Consider the following 16,985-nt stretch of genomic DNA (forward strand, 5'->3'; position numbering starts at 1 on the left):
CCATTTTAGTGCCCAAAAATGTCAATTTAGCCCGAATTCTGAGTCCTGTAGCTTCCAACTGGTTTGCCATTTCTCAATGCAATTTGTGATGGGTATTCTTTGGAAAGAGAAATTTTATACCTGAGACATGTATTTTTGACCAGCCAATTATGGCGCAATTGGCAGCCATCTCGGTGTCATCAGTACTCATTCGAAGGTGGGAAAAAGTTTTCCATATTATATTGATACCTAATGCAGCTATCATTATCAGTTATGTCTGACCCCCCCTAGTTCAGCACATCACCATCTATTAGACATTTCCAATGATGTCATTCGTCTAGGATTCGACCAATATTCGCCTCAGAAGAAGAATACATAAGTCAAGAATTCACCCTACTCCAGAATGAAGAATGTCAGAGCTTCGCCTGGTATTCACCTCATACATATTTCCTGTAGTCAGACATTCACCTTTCGAAAAACCGTGAACAAAAAATAGTTTTTGACCAAGGTCCGAAACTAAGCATTTTCAAGATACTAAATTTTCTACAAATTATCAGTAAACTTTATTTAACTAACAAGGCCTAAGCCTATTGCAATGCAATATACATTTGTTAAAATAATTGGTGTTATTTGGTTTCCATTTTATAAAAAATAAAGTGCTCAAATAGTTGAGCTTCAAAAATAACCAAGTTATTACTATTAATGCAAAATGTGTATGGAAACATTAATAATGTATTTATGTTCCTGGGAGTCATTTTCCTACTTCATCTTAAGTACTTGAAATGATTATTGTTCAATTCAACAAATCGGAATGACTTCGGAATCCCTCTCATCGAAAATATTAAATATTGAAATAACAACATGGTGACCATGTTGTACTTATTTCAATATTTGACCAGGTCAGTCTTGGAGGTAGGTATTATTGACACATGCCCCATGTGGAATTACCCGACCGTCATATTGATATTACAAAAAATCAGTAATTAAGTATTACCTCAAGTGGCCACTGAGGTAGGTAAAAAAGAACTACTTATATAAACCTCGGAAAAATAACAACAAAACTTAATAAACATCAGAAGAATTACAACAAAGTTAAAATACTGTTACCCAGGGGCCAGTTTCGTGTAGATGGAATAAGTACCTGACTTTTAAATTGATCATAATTCAGATATCATTAGGGCAATCAGAGATCGACCTGTTCATATTGTACCTGGAGTTCGGTCTTGATGGTCTAACCATAAAATGTTCCATATAATTAATTAACCAGGAGTGTATTTATGTATATGAAACTGGCTCCAGGTATATACAAATTTCCAAAGAGCCATGTAAAACGCTCTACATTATTAATTAAAACAAAATGTCGGTGCCACTCATTTCTATCATCGATCTTCTAGATCAGTATCTGATCAGTGGCTGCTAATACCAGGTATATACAAATTTCCAAAGAGCCATGTTAAACACTCTACATTATTAATTAAAACAAAATGTCGGTGCCACTCTTTTCTGTCATTGATCTTCTAGATCAGTATCTGATCACTGGATCAGTGGCTGACCTACAAAAAAAGGACACAATTTGATGTAATACATGTACATAGAACAATACTTGTTAAAGTATGTATTCAATAGACAATTTCAGAAAGTCGCAATCCTTGCGGCAGGTGCACGTACATGGTGGATAATCACTATGAATCGAATTCTTTTGGCTTTGTGATTATCCACCATGTACGTGCACCTGCCGCAAGGATTGCGACTTTCTGAAATTGTCTAATAGTCCCTATATCAAATCCTCCTCTGTAGATTTTTGTGTCAGCTTGATGCAACTCATAACACAGAAAATGTCAATGAAGAACCTTTTTTATGTAATCAACACTGGCATTTTCCTCCTCCAGCCTTTTTTTCTGTCTTGTGGCAGCAGCTTTTTGGCCACCCATAACTCTTGCTTTATGAACTGCAGCAAGGTGATTGTAGTAATAGTTCACACGATCAATAGAAAGACAAAGCTGCGTCGAAAGAACTTTCACTTCAGATTCTGTAAGCGGAGGAACCATGCCAGCTTTAGCCATTTCAGAACCTTTTTTTACTTCTAACTTCTTCTTGGAGAATTCTTCAGCAATAAGTTTCGAAGGTAGACAATTTCCAGGGTCAAGGATTCGTGACTTCGAAAGTTCCAGAAGATCAAGATATGATTTAAAGTGCCCATCACAATTATCACATTCACATTTTCTCTCTGGATCAGCGTATGGCCATGGAATAAAAGTGAGAAGTGGGCCATTTGGGAACCAGACCATTTCTTCATTCCTCCTGTTCCGTTCTTGGCAAATTGGGTGTGGACATCCATCTTTGAAACAACACACTAATCCGTAGACATACTTAACTGTATCAATCTGATGATTAGATATCACACTCAATATCATGTCAAAATATTGCAACTGTTGGAATTTTTCTGGTTCTGCTGAATATTGGTACTTTATATCACTTCGTTTCTTCTCATTGGCTTTCAGATAAGACAGCAACAATTCTCTCCTATCTACATAATCTGGTCTTTCACCATGTTTGAATAGTTTAATTGTGTTATTGTTAAACTTTGTTCCATTTACTCTGGATAGGTAAACATCCACAGCAGCATTTAGATTATTTGCAACCAATGTTTCATCTATAACACCAGCATTTTTATTAGGACCCAATAGGGTCGATGGGATAAACAAGTTTGCGTGAGCTCGCTTGAGCTGCCCATTTAAATGTTCGACAATATTTAAGAAGCTCCCGCCAGCAAACCGTGTCGTTACGAAGGTGGCTAGTTTCCTTTGCTCATAGTGCCATTCTCCCCACATGAATTTCTGTTCTACATGGTCGGGATTTTCATCCCCCGCCCCATCTACTCTGATGGCATCAATTTCTTTCACATGACCATCTTCTCGATAGAAAACATGTTTCAGTTGTGGAACATTTGACAACATACGTAGATCCGCTGCATGTTGACTAGGTGTCTTAGGAACTAATTTGGTTGGTTTCACTATCCCAGCATAGTCCTCTATAGTAGTTGGACTACCGGTGAAATGATACGAAGTGACCTGTAGTATTGACTGTTCAGAATTTGTGAAGTCGGTACGCGTGGCCAGGTCCTCTTCACCTCGCACCATAAGCGATTTAAAATGATTTGATGTTGCTAGCGTATTTAATCGGAAGCCAGCAGCATCATCTCTGTTAATTAGAAGAATGTTCTTGTTGTCAGTTGAGTGTAATTTATCAAGACCTTTATACAAGGCCGACGACCAATGGTCATCTACATTAATTTTGATGTCAAAGCCCTTCCTCGCACGTTTAGACACAATGTTTGCAACACCACGGTACCTTGAACTTGATTTTCTCCGTTTGTTAGGTGGAACACATAATTCAAATACTGTGCCATAACTGATTTTTTTTCCAATTCTTTTTGACAGTTCATCTCGCAACCTTTCCATAGTCATTTTTTGGCCGACCTTTTTGCGCTCCCATGTCAAACTAGACGAGGACCGCCACTTATCGGCCCCCACACCCGCATTTCTCACAATGTCCTCCATGACTTTCCCAATGTCTGGATGGCTCTGTAGTAAAGTTTTAGTAGATTTAGTGACTTTTCGTTGTAATAATCGTTCCTCTGCCATTTGCTTAGCAATTAATACCTTCTTTTGTCGTTGTAAATGCTGTCTCTTTTCTTTAATTAACTGAATAAACTTAGGATCTGTAACAGATTTTAAATTCACTAGTCTCTCAGCAGTATCACAATCATCATCGTCATCACTATCAATCTCCAATGGTTCAGTGTCATCAGGAGTATTTTCACATGGCAGAAGATTACTCAATTCGTCTTCATCAATCTCTTCCTCATCTAAATCATCTGCTTCATTGTCAACATAATGATCATACAACCCCAGCTTTTCTAGCATAGCTTTATCCTTCGATTGCACCAGATCTGTATATACACTATGAATTACTTGTATCCGTGATAGAGCTTCCTCTACATCATCACGTAATTTCCTATAGTTAGATCCATAAGCTGCCTTACACTTTTTACCAGATAGACAATCTGTTGCAGCAAATGTGACCAGTCGTTTGTCCTTCTCAGTAGAACACAACGATTTCAGCAACTTTAGACGATCTTTGCTAATATAATTGTAACCAAACTCTGATTCAGAGAAAAGTCCAAACTTGACACCTATATTAAAAGCTGAACCATAATCGACACCACTCAATTTCTGTGAAATATACAGCTGAGTTCCACCACACCGTAGTGTTCCTTTCAGGTTTCTACCCATTAACACGGCAACAACAGGCATTTGGAAAACTTTTCTTAAGACATTGGGCTTACAATACTTGTGTGATGCAGGGAAACAAGAATCATGTATCTGTCGAAGAGAGACTGGTTCATTCTCCAAGACATATCTGGCTATCGAAGCATCAAGCTGACATGAACAGTTATCTGTATCAGTATGACGGCAGTTCTCTTGAATGATTTTAAAATCGGCAAGAGTGAGGTTTGAATAATGAGACACTTTTACATGGTCATTCACTTTCAAGAAGAAAACCTTTTTACTATCAACTACCATTTTCTCGGAAATAAACAACCTATAAGTATCTGAAAAATACCTGTTATTATCTGGTACTGATTGAATACTATCTTTAATACTACTCGTAACATCACTGATCTCATTACCAACATCTGAACTCATTTCAGTATTATCTTGTTCATCATTAGAGGGGATGACAGTGTCTGAATTGTGAGATACAGATTCATTCACTTCTTCAGTATAAATACTCTTATCTTCATCGGTGGGCTTAGTAACAACATTAGTTGATGGAACAGTCTTATATGAACTAATTGTGGCATTAACTTGTTCATCATCAGAAAGGATGACAGTGTCTGCATCGGAAATCACTTCTTCTGTAGCACTACTAAATGTATCGGTTGAGTAAGTAACAGTAGCTGATGGAGAAGTCTTTATACTTTGTGATGCATGATAACGAGAGTCCCTTCCAGATTTATTTTCCTTTCGATTTAAATCTTCTTTTTCAATTTTGAGCCCTTTTTTTTCAGCATACAGATTATCTAATTGGGTTTGAAGTGCATCAGCCTCTTCCGTTAAATTCAATAAAGTTTTGGTGCGTATCTGAATGAGCAGAATGCCGGTTTTAGATTCGATTGACAATAACCTATCATTTATATCAGCGATCCTTTGTTGACGACACTTTTTCGACAGCTTCGGTTTTGGACCAGAATCAGCGTTGGCATGTCTGCGTTTTCTCTTAAAAGGGTACACTTTATTAACCTGAAAAGAAATATAACAAATCTCTATGGATAAAGCTCTGGTGGGAAAATTTAAGTATTTTTGGGGAATTAGCAATTGTCCTGTAAATTCATGTAAACAGGATTCCTCTTTGTACTACCATACACCCACCATAAAGATTTCATGAAATTATGTCCATCAGTGTTATGGCATAAAATACATAAAAGCCAACACAAACTGTCAGCCACCTCCCAGATTTAATATACACCTACCATCAAAAAATTCAATGAAATTACCTCAATTGGTTTTTATAAAGTTATGTCATAAGATAATAAAACCTAAAATAATCATGGCCACCTGTCGGCCATCTTGAACTGGGAACTTCAGTCACAGCAGAGCTAATCAGTAAACAAACAAATATGTTGTAGAAATCCATTCGTATGTAAAATGTATTGGCAGATAGCGAGGGTGGCGGATAATGTAGCGTAGACTTTCAAAAATACCTGTAATCAAAAACTTTTTAAAATCATTGGTTTTCAAATTTATACATGTACCTCAAGTCTTGCATTTTTCAGAAGCGTTCCTCTATTGCCTTTATTTAACAGCTCCGGTGTTTTTAAAACAAGCTTATAGCATGTTTTATTTATTTCCTTGTTGTAATTAGCATTTTTCCCATGCTCTGCCAGAATCTTTGTCTGTCGCTGAATATGAGCTTTATGTTTTTCTGTATCCATTGTGCCAAAATCAACTAAAGTTTTCTGAACTGTAATTTCTGTGAAAAAATTACACAACTTCATTAGACTATAAAAGAAACAATGACAGTCCTCTATATCTGAGCTTTTAAAATGATAGTAAAGTAATATAAAAAATATCAAGTGAAATCCAATATTACTGGGGTAGCAATATTGCCAGGATACGGCAAGTACGGTAAGTTATGTTTAAGTAAGAGAGTCACACTTGAGTTCAATGCAGACACAAGTTTGAACCCAGCCTTGAAAGGCTATCACAGTGGGACATCTATCACTATTGTAGTTCTTAAAAGCAGAAAATATATTTAGGAAAGGGTTAACTATGTCTTGCAGCTGAAGGGTGAAGTCATAAGAAATAATAGTTACCTCTGACAGCTGCAATATCAGGTTCACTCTCGATCGATTCTATTTCGCTGACATCGGGACTAGCTTTCAAATACACAACAGTGAAGTTTTCAAGAAAGTCATAGTATTCAGCAGTTATTTCTGTGTGGTCTTCTGTGTACAGGACACCTTCACAGTTCAATTTTTCACAAACTAAAATACAAATACCATTTTACAAACTAGGAGTGCTTCGTGCACCTAGGCAAATTAATTTCGTCATACAGGGCTTGAAATTAGCAGCATCTTGATATCCAAAGGATAGGCCTACTAGGTCACTTGTAACTTTACCCTGATGACACACAGTGGTGTGTCGAAACGTCGGAAATAAAATTGTTAAAAAAACTTGAGGGTTTTCTACATGATAGGCCTACTAGGCCTAGATCTTTGATGTCTATGTATCCAAATGGGTTTCCAAAATTTTCAGTAAACCTCTGAACTTGGGGTAGGCCTACCATGATTTGGATATCGGATACGAGATTTTGGTTGAGTAGTATCCAATGTGGATCGATGATGTATGAAATTTCAAAAATTTCAAGCCCTACCAGTACGTAGTATCAAAGAGTGGTTTTAACTTATATCCTACGTAGTATCATTTTATAGGAAGATAGACATTTGATTTATATTCATTTTTGTGAACTTATGTCCCAATTGCAGCATTACCATAAAAACAATATTGTACAAAAGCTTTACAATTAATTAAATAAAGATTGATTTCTATTCATTTGAAAAGAAATACCCTTGCTGCTAAAGAAATGCTAAGAATTTATAAACTAATCGTGAGATCAGGAAAGGTGAATTTTACCTTTATAGGCCTCATTGACCTTACACGAATCAAGACTTAAATAGACTCACCTTTCTGTAATAAATCCTCATACGATGTTGCTATTATTGGAACTTTTTCTTGGGTTCCTTTGCCCACGAGTAATTTAAAGGGTCGACTGAAAATAAAAAATTATAATAGGCCTATTAATTTTATCAAGAAGAGCAAGGGCACGCTTCGTAAAGGATAGGTTACTGGTTAGCCTGATCACTTCTAATGAAGTTTCACAATAATGGGAACTAGGTCACATATCGCGAAAGAAGTAAAACATTTTAAAATTTGACAGATCATGATGAGGTGGTGCTTTCTGTAGGCAGTGTCCCTTGGATTGAAAAGACACTGATAGACAACAGTTTGAGTTTTCTTCACGGCATCCACATTAATTGTAATGAATAGCAGAATACGTGATTGTGAGTGAAGAAGGTCTCACTGACTTCTTTCCATACATACACTACAAAATACAAGTTGTATATTGTAGGCCTAGAGTACAAGTCCAAGACCAAGAGCAGCCTGGCGCCTAGGATTAGGAGGGGGTGAATTTTTAGTAATAATATAACGGCAATGGAATAAATAATAATGGTGTTCAGATGACAGGCTTTGTTGTGGAAGCATGGAATAGCCATATAAGCAGATTAGGCCTGGCCCTACAGAATTGAATTTCAATCAATTTTTTGTGAGCGTTTTTACTCAGACTAACCTAGGCTGAAATTTTACGTTCTAGCTAGATACAACTCCAACAAGCCAAGGAAGTGATTGATGGCATAGTTAGTATAGATTGTCATATAGATACTAGATAGGGGCCTGCTGAGACGATAAGATAAACTGATTGATAAATACCTTGGCATTTTTTCCATCCGTTTTTCTTCGTTCGCCAATCGATAAACGAAAATTCAAATTCTTTATTTACAATTCAATTCAATTCAATATTTATTAACATTTGCTACATATAAAATATCGCGTAACACACATGAATAAAGTTTGCATAGACAATGAAAAAAAAAAATTTACTCACACCAATTACAAGCGAAGTTACCTGACTCGAGTAAGAAAATAGACTCGTTGGGGCAGGGAACCAGTCTATTTAGAATACAAACGCGGTGATTAGGTTCGAATCCCATGCAGGCTATATTTATCTGCAGAACACAACAGACGCGTCGTAATATATCTTTTTTCGGTTCGGGTTATTTAACTTCCTTGCGCATAATTAAAAATCCGGTACCGGTACGTCAGGTTTTCACCTCATTCCATGAAACTATTCGCCAGAACATCATTATATAGCCCCCAACTGTTCGTCAGTCATTCACCCAATATAAAAAAAATGATAGCCAGACAATCGACATCAGCGTTTTGCTGCCACGTCAGGCATACGCCAAAATTCGACGTCGATGTTGCATCGACCGCTGAACTAGGGGGGGTCAGACATAACATTGATAGCTGCATAAGCATAATTTGTTACCACAATCAATTGCAAAGTTGTAGCTCATGACATTGTCTATGATTTTGGTGAGTTTTAAAGACATTTGTTTTTCTATGTGGTCACCAGGGGGTGTTGAATAGTAGAATAACTTTGTATTTCTTATTAGATTTGGTACCTACGCATATTTTGTTACCATGATCAATTGCAAAGTTGTAGTTCATGACATGTTCTCTGATTGTGGTGAGTTTCATTGGGTTTTGGGTTTTGCATATTGTCACCAGGGGGCGTTGAATAGTAGAAAAACTTAGTATTTCCATATTAAATCGGTAACGAGGCATATTTTGTTATCACAATCAATAAAAAAATCATAGCTGCTGAGATATTCTATGATTGTGGTGAGTTTCAAGGTCATTGGTTTTTGAATATGGTCACCAGGGGGCATGGAATATTGAAATTGTTAGATTGTTGATCATTTGAAACCACTTCCCAAGTGGAAATGATGCCGCATTGGCAAAATATCCACTTCCATATTTAAAGGCCGACTTCGAGTATAAAAAGCCCATCATCTGTCAGACATCGCCGTACCTCTGAACCCATGGAGCAGTCAAGAGCTCCAGTGTTGAAACTGGTATTTCCCTAATAGCTCCGTCAGTGAACCGATTTGGACCCTCCTTTTTTTCTGGGATAGGCCTATGTGTAAACATGTAATGGCTTAAAATTTAGTTTAAGCCCTCCTTCATGCATAAATTAGCAATTTACTTAGCACATTCTTCAAATTTTCAAATCTTTGAATGACAAGCTGGGAGGAGTTATTCACCTCACCACAGAGAGCACAGTGACCTGTAGTCATAAACTTATGTAAACAAAACAGTTGCAGCTCTCTAGTGCGTAATTTTGGGGGTTAGAAAACTTTTGACCTGAAAGTTGTATCAAACTGAAAATTTATTTGTCATCTTAACTCCTCATCAGTAACAATGTGTGAAAATTTCATCAAAATCGGACAAAAATTGAATACATTGAAAATACAGATTTTGTGTTCAACTCCATTATTACTGGAGGAATTCTTATCAAAAACATCTACAAAATCAGTGAATTCTAATTAAGAAGATTACTATGACCAAAATGATATCAAACAGATATGAAAATAGTTTTTTTTTATGTGTCACTGTGATACTGTGCGATACTGGTGTGTAAAGTAAACACTTTAAACAAACTACTGCTTGTTAGTTGCTAGTGGGATGTGGCCTGCACTGCATATCTCAAGTACCAACCGGTGGGTTTTTGGACCTCCATTTAAGTCGGCCTTTAAAGTCAATTTAGTTTCGATTTTCTTCGTCCTTTTCGGGATATCTCGCTTAATTTTCGGTGTGCATACCTCGAAGAGGTCTTAATCGAATCAGTAGGGTTGTGCAATCCAGATAAATCATCGTTTTTATATCCATTTTGCGCTGTTTTGAAGGATTGATGAATATTTTCGAAAAATTGAGCTTTAGGCCATATAGAAAAAATTACCGGTACTTGATTCTCATCAGAAGTTGTGAAAAAAATCATCGAGGAGGGAGGCTCAATGATATATGAAGACTAGCAAGACCTCTATTAGAGGTCTTGCTAGTCTTCATAGCACGGGTCAAAACAAAACAAATCTTATTTGCCACTTCTAATTTCGCAAACAATGAACGTTACTTTGAACGTTATGTGTGCCAGAGCTAGCTTTCAATTATCAATAAACTTCATAAGTGTTTGCATGTTCTGGCAGCTAATAGATGACTTTTGTATAGGCCTATAAAATGTTGCAAGTGTGATTTGTTATCCCAGGCGGAAGTTTTATGTTTTATATATAAAATATGAAAAAACTCCAGGCAGCCGCTAAACTCTGTATGGGCACTGATACGAATCAAGTAATTTATTTTATATGGCCTTAAATCGGTGGAAACGACCGCCATTTTGTTCGTGTTTGTTTGTTTCTTTATGCAAATGAGCCGTTGCACGCATGCGCAATGAGGCAGGGATGCTTCAATTATATCATTGGGGAGGGAGGAGCTTCTTGTTGCATAAAGGAATAAACAAACACGAACAAAATGGCGGTCGTTCTCATCGTTATATGAAAATGAAAATGACGATTTATGTGGACTGCGCAACCCTACTGAGAGACCTATTTGAGGTATGCACAGCGAAAATGAAGCGAAATATCCCAAAAAGATTGAGGACAATCGAAAATAAATAGACTTTAGTCGTATACAGCAGGGTGTCTACATATGCTGATTGACCGTACATCGTTGCTGATTGGCTCATTTAACGCCATGAATGCGCTAAAGTGTGCGGCTATGAAAATTCAAGGGAAATGTTGAGTTCAGTGATAGATACATGAGGATCTAGCAGGATTCAAACCCAGGCCAGCGTATGGCTAGCGTTGCGTCTTTCCACTAGACCACAGAGCTCCACGTTTTAATACATATAACACTCACCCCCTCCCTATAAGGAAGAATATATTGAAAAATGGGAGTAAAAGACACGTAAAAAGATATGTTAAAACCGCATTTTATCCCAAGGATCTGCAAAAATTTTGAGTTAATTATTCAGAATTAAGGGAACTACTTTAAATATGGATTATAGTACCTATATGAATTTTACTCGACACACAAAAGTGAATAATGTTTGAAAAATGGGGTAAAAGACACGTAAAAAGATAAGATATGTTAAAACCGCATTTTATCCCAAGAATCTGCAAAAATTTTGAGTTATTTATTCAGTACTCGTGTTTCGCGGGACAGTTGTTTTGTAACACGTAGACCGCGTGCTCGTAATTCTCCGGGACTCGACCCTTAGTGATGCTGTGAAACCGGCATGCTTGTTATTCTAAAAAATTCGCACCGTTGCTGAGGGACTGTGCTTTTGGTGGGATTCGAATCCAGTCTTCCAATCGGTTTCTAGGGAGAAATCCGAACTAAAAACATTTTTGACATTGTTTGTAAATTTTCTTTGTAAATATTTGTTAATATATAGATGTGTCCCGGATATAAACGACACTTTTTGAGAAGGACTGTATGGAAAAATATAGAAAATTTGAATTTGCCTCATGCGCGATTAACTTAAAGAGCTTCCGGCTCGCGCATTCGGTGTTCGCTGTGCGCTTATTAACCCTATATATGTTACATGCATTGCTGTCCAGTGACAAGCCTAATTAGACTTAACAAAGGGCACTCACACATAAGGCAATAGAAGTAGGCCTATCCCAGATGGATTAAACCCGATTAAACTAGGCCTATATAAATTCTGGAAGGGGTTTATGCTCCTCTTTCCCCGTTCCTGAAATATTCAGTCAATTTCCTGGTGGACCACCTTAATATCTCTTCAACCATTAGATATTTTCATTTTTCAGCATAGCAATTTGATAGAAAATTGAATCTAGTTTCAGAATAACGCAGTTCCTGTTTGGCTGGCAATCTGAACAAACTCTGCCTATTGATCAATTTTGAGCAATGGCTTACTATGTAATGGCTGCACTGCCAACTACAAGATGAATCATAGGGCCTAGTACCAACCAGGAACACCCCGTATCATCAGGATGACACAGACCATGTTAAAAACACGTAATTTGAGAATGGGGCCTACAATACTTTTAATAATTCAGTTCTTGTCTGTTACTCTATTAGGTGAGAAGGTACTTTGCTTTCATGGACCATTACTATATGAGGCTAAGGTAAGTTACCTCTCGCTAAAATTTGGGTGTATAGTAGGCACTTAACCATATGCTTATGCCCCCGGCTCAACTATAGTAGATGGATTATAGTATGTATATGAATTTTACTCGACTTTCAAAAGGGAATAATGTTTGAAAAGCGGGAGTAAAAGACACATAAAAAGATAAGATATGTTAAAACCGCATTTTATCCCAAGAATCTGCAAAAATTTTGAGTTATTTATTCAGTACTCGAGTTTCGCGGAATGGTCGTTTTGTAACACGTGGACAGCGCGGGACTCGACCGGGACTCGACCCATAGTGATGCTGTGAAACCGGCGCGCTTGTTCTAAAAAATTCGCTCCATTGCTAAGGGACTGTGCATTTTGTGGTATTCGAATCCAGTCTTCCAATCGGTTTTTACAGAGAAATCCGAACTAAAAACAACATTTTTTAAATTAGGTTGATTCGTTTCAAATTATGGCCACCAGGGGGCCGACATGTAAAATGACGTTAACAGCCTAGAGGGCGCAATTTTTGACCGATTCATTTCAAACTTGGTACACAAGTAGGATATCACTTGGGCCAGCACCCTCTTTAAAATTGGGTCGATTCGATTCAAATTATGGCCACCAGGGGGCCGACATCTAAAATGACGTTAACAGCCTAGAGGGCGCAATTGTTGACCGATTCATTTCAAACTTAGTACACAAGTAGGAAATCACTTGGGCCAGAACTCCATTTAAAACTGGGTAGATTCGATTCAAATTATGGCCACCAGGGGGCCAACATGAACAATGACGTTAACTGCATAGAAGTCGCAATTGTTGACCGAATTATTTAAACGTGGTACACAAGTAGGATATCACTTGGGACTGAAGCCTATCTAAAATTGGGTCGATTCGATCCGAATAATGGCCAACAGGAGGCCGACATGAAAATGACGTTAATAGCCTCAAGGCCGCAATTGTTGACCTATTCATTTCAAACTTGGTACACTAGTGGGATATAGTGGCCAAAACCCTATTAAAAATTGGGTTGATTCAATTCAAATTATTGCCACCAGGGGGGCCGACATGAAGAACCCCGTTAACAGCCTAGATGCCACAATTTTTGACCGATTCTTTTCAAACTTGGTACACAAGTAGAGTATCACTTAGCCCCGAATGCTATTTAAAATTGGGTCAATTCGATTCGAATAATGGCCACCAGGGAGCCGACATGAAAAATGACGTTAATAGCCTAGAGGCTGCAATTGTTGACTGAATTATTTCAAACTTGGTACACAAGTAGGGTATCACTTGGGCCAGAACTCTATTTAAAATTGGCTTGATTCAATCCAAATTATAACTAGAGGCTGCAATTGTTGACCAATTAAAATTATGGCCATCAGGGGAAAACAGCCTAGAGGCTGCAATGTTGATAAATTATTTACACTTTGTACACATGTTCTCTAATATCATTTTTATAGAAATAATTGTGGCCATGATATTTCTAACGCATTTACCACAATCCCTGTCACTTCACGTGGCGGTGAATTTCAGGCCGGGGGCATTCGAGGCTTTGTCTCATTCTCGTTTCCTGTATATTTCATATTCGCTCCCTGCTTATCTTATCCCTGCTGTTAACTCATTGCCTGTCAAACTGGTATGTGCAATATTTGCCATCACTTGGCTGCCAAAACCGTATTTCCCATCACTTGACTACCAAAACCATACTGGTACGGTTGATTTGTTTCTTAACTCAAATGAAAGATGGCGAATTCATCGCATGATACCAGTTAGTTTAATGCCTTTTACTGCTTAAGTGGATTATCATCAGTCATTCTATGCATCGTGTTAGTGACGGCATGAATGGGTGTATTTTCTGCAAAATACCCCCTCTGCACTGATGATTGCCACAGATTGTTTCAATCTTAAAGAAATGCTACTGATTTGAGGTGAAAAAGCGAGACCAGATACCCAAAATAAAACAAAATTGATAAAAATATCCCTTCTAGTTATTTTTTTCTGAAATCTCTGAAAAACACTCAAATCCTGGTAAAGCGCAGTATTTCCTGAAAAATAGGTGTGGCTGGCAAAGATTTAATTGTTACTAAAATACCACACTTAACGGGTTTAATGGTTGAAATTTTCAGCATAGAAAATACTATGAATTATCCAATATTGTAAATCGATATGATTTTTAGCCCACTTGGGACTTTTCTTCCGTCGTTCGTCCTTCCGAAGACGGAATCCAGTTATTTTGGGAAGTTTTGAAGACGCTTCAAGGTAATGTCTTCATATTTGATTTATACATGTATCTACCCTAGACACATCTTCAGCCCAAAACTGGCCCTCTCAGTTTCAAGATGGCCGACTGGCAGCCATTGTCGTTTCGTCGAAATCACTTTGTTCACATTTTTAGTCCACTTGGGACTTTAGTCCCAGTGGGCTATTGCGTTCACTTGTTGTCCGTCCGTTCGTCCGTAGACGGAATCCAATTATTTTGGGAAGTTTTGAAAACGCTTCGATCAATTACCTTGATCTTTCGTATATATTTGATCCCCCCAGGGCCCATCAGCATAAGAAAAATTGGGTCGATCAGACTCAAGAAGGCCGTCCTATGACCTTTTAAGTATCCAAAGATGTCATATTTTGTTACCATGATCAATTGCAAAGTTGTTGTTCATGACATGTTCTATGATTGTGGTGAGTTTCAAGGTCATTGAGTTTTGCATATGGTCACCAGGGGGCGTTGAATAGTAGAATAACTTAGTATTTCCATATTAAATTGGTAACGAGGCATATTTTGCTATCATAATCAATAAAAAAATCATAGCTGCTGAGATATTCTATGATTGTGTTGAGTTTCAAGGTCATTGGTTTTTGTAAATGGTCACCAGGGAGCGTTGAATATTGAAATTGTAGATTGTTAAGCATTTGAAACGACTTCCCAAATGCGCATGGTGTCCCTGGACCCCTAGTTTTCGAGGGAAATTTTGAAGACGCTTTGATCCATTACCTTGATCTTTCGTGTATATATGTATCCCCCAAGGGCCCATCAGCATGAGAAAAATTGGGTTGATTGGACTCAAGATGGCCGTCCTGTAACCTGTGCCCAAAAATGTCAATGTTGGCCTGAATTCTGAGTCCTGTAGCTTCCTAATAATGGTTTGTCATTTTTCATTGCAATTGCTGATGGGTATTTTTTGAAAAGGGATATTTTATACCCGAGACAGATATATTTGATCAGGCAATTATTACGCAATTGGTGGCCATCTTGGTGTCATCAGTACTCGTCCGTAAGTGGAAAAAAGTTTGACTGTCCGTCGGTCGACAGAATCCAGTTATTTTGGGGAGTTTTGAAGACGCTTCGATGTAATGTCTTGGTATTTGGGTTACGCATGTATCTACCCTAGACAGATCTTCAGCCAAAAACTGGCCCTGTCAGAATCAAGATGGCCGACTGGCAGCCATTGTTGTTCACCAAATTCGGCACTTTTTACACGTTTTTTTAGGAAATTTTGAAGACGCTTCGATCAATTACCTTGATCTTTTGTATATATTTGAATTCTCCAATGGCCCATCAGAATAAAAATTGGGTTGATCGGACTCAAGATGGCCGTCTTATGACCTTTTAACTGCCCAAAAATGTCAATTTTGGCAGGGATTCTGGGTCCTGTAGCTTCCTACTGGTTTGCCATATCTCATTGCAATTTGTGATGGGTATTCTTTGGAAAGGGATGTTTTATACCTGAGACAGGTATTTTTGGTCAGCCAATTATGACGCAATTGGCGGCCATCTTGGTGTCATCAGTGTTCATCCGTAGGTAGGAAAAAGTTTTTCCACATCATATCGATACCTTAGCATTTGTGTTATTACAATCAAATCGAAAGTTGTAGCCCATAACGTGTTCTATGATTTTGGTGAGTTTCAAGGTCATTGGTTTTTGAATATGGCCACCAGGGGGTGTTGAATTATACAATAATTTAGGGTTTGCTTATAGTCACCAGAGGGCGTTGAATATTGAAATTGTTAGATTGTTGAGCATTTGAAACCACTTCCCAAGTGGGCATGGTGGGTGTCCCTGGACCCCTAGTTGTGAATGGCCACCAGGGGGTGTTGAACAATACTATAACTTAGTATTTCTATATTATATTCGTACCTATGCATATTTTGTAACCACAATCAATTGCAAAGTTTTAGCTCATGACATGGTCTATGATTGTGGTAAGTTTCAAGGGCATTTGTTATTCTATATGGTCACTAGGGGGCGTTGAACAGTAGAATAACTTAGTATTTCCTTATTACACTGGTACCTAGGCATATTCTGTTACCATGATCAATTGCAGAGTTGTAGCTCATGACACGTTCTATGATAATGGTGAGTTTCATGGTCATTGGGCTTCGCATATGGTCGCCAGGGGGGCGTTGAATAGTAGAATTACTTAGTAATTCTATATCATATTGGTAACTGGGCATATTTTGTTACCACACAATCAATTACAAAACTGTAGCTGCTGACCTGTGCTATGATTGTGGTGAGTTTCAAGGTCATTGGATTTTTATCAACATACTGAATATTGAAATTGTTAGATTGTTGAGCATCTGAAACCACTTCCTTAGTGGGCATGGTGCCCCTGGACCCCTAGTTCAACAAATGTGAAATGTACAGTTAAAGCACCATTTTGTTTGAGAGAAATGGCATGAT

At 37.8% G+C, this 16,985-nt stretch overlaps 2 protein-coding genes across 3 annotated transcripts in view; one reads left to right on the forward strand and one right to left on the reverse strand.

Moving 5' to 3' along the window:
- The window catches only part of LOC141905033 (mortality factor 4-like protein 1), an 87,989-nt gene that overhangs the window by 9,101 nt on the left and 61,903 nt on the right, over positions 1–16,985 (forward strand). For both annotated transcript variants that reach the window (XM_074793750.1, XM_074793751.1), the window contains exon 2: positions 12,267–12,313. In XM_074793750.1, the coding sequence (XP_074649851.1) occupies positions 12,267–12,313 (47 nt within the window). The remainder of the gene's footprint in view (positions 1–12,266; positions 12,314–16,985) is intronic.
- Positions 844–8,085, reverse strand: LOC141906012 (uncharacterized). Its single transcript, XM_074795152.1, has 6 exons — positions 8,034–8,085; positions 7,229–7,314; positions 6,359–6,529; positions 5,798–6,015; positions 4,606–5,285; positions 844–1,532 (listed from the first exon to the last, which is right to left on the reverse strand). Exons 1-6 carry the CDS (start codon positions 8,048–8,050, stop codon positions 1,502–1,504), a joined length of 1,203 nt encoding a protein of 400 aa, XP_074651253.1. The 5' UTR covers positions 8,051–8,085; the 3' UTR covers positions 844–1,501.

Source organism: Tubulanus polymorphus, chromosome 5 (assembly GCF_964204645.1).
Source record: "Tubulanus polymorphus chromosome 5, tnTubPoly1.2, whole genome shotgun sequence".
In the NCBI taxonomy this organism is placed as follows: Eukaryota; Metazoa; Nemertea; class Palaeonemertea; order Tubulaniformes; family Tubulanidae; genus Tubulanus; species Tubulanus polymorphus.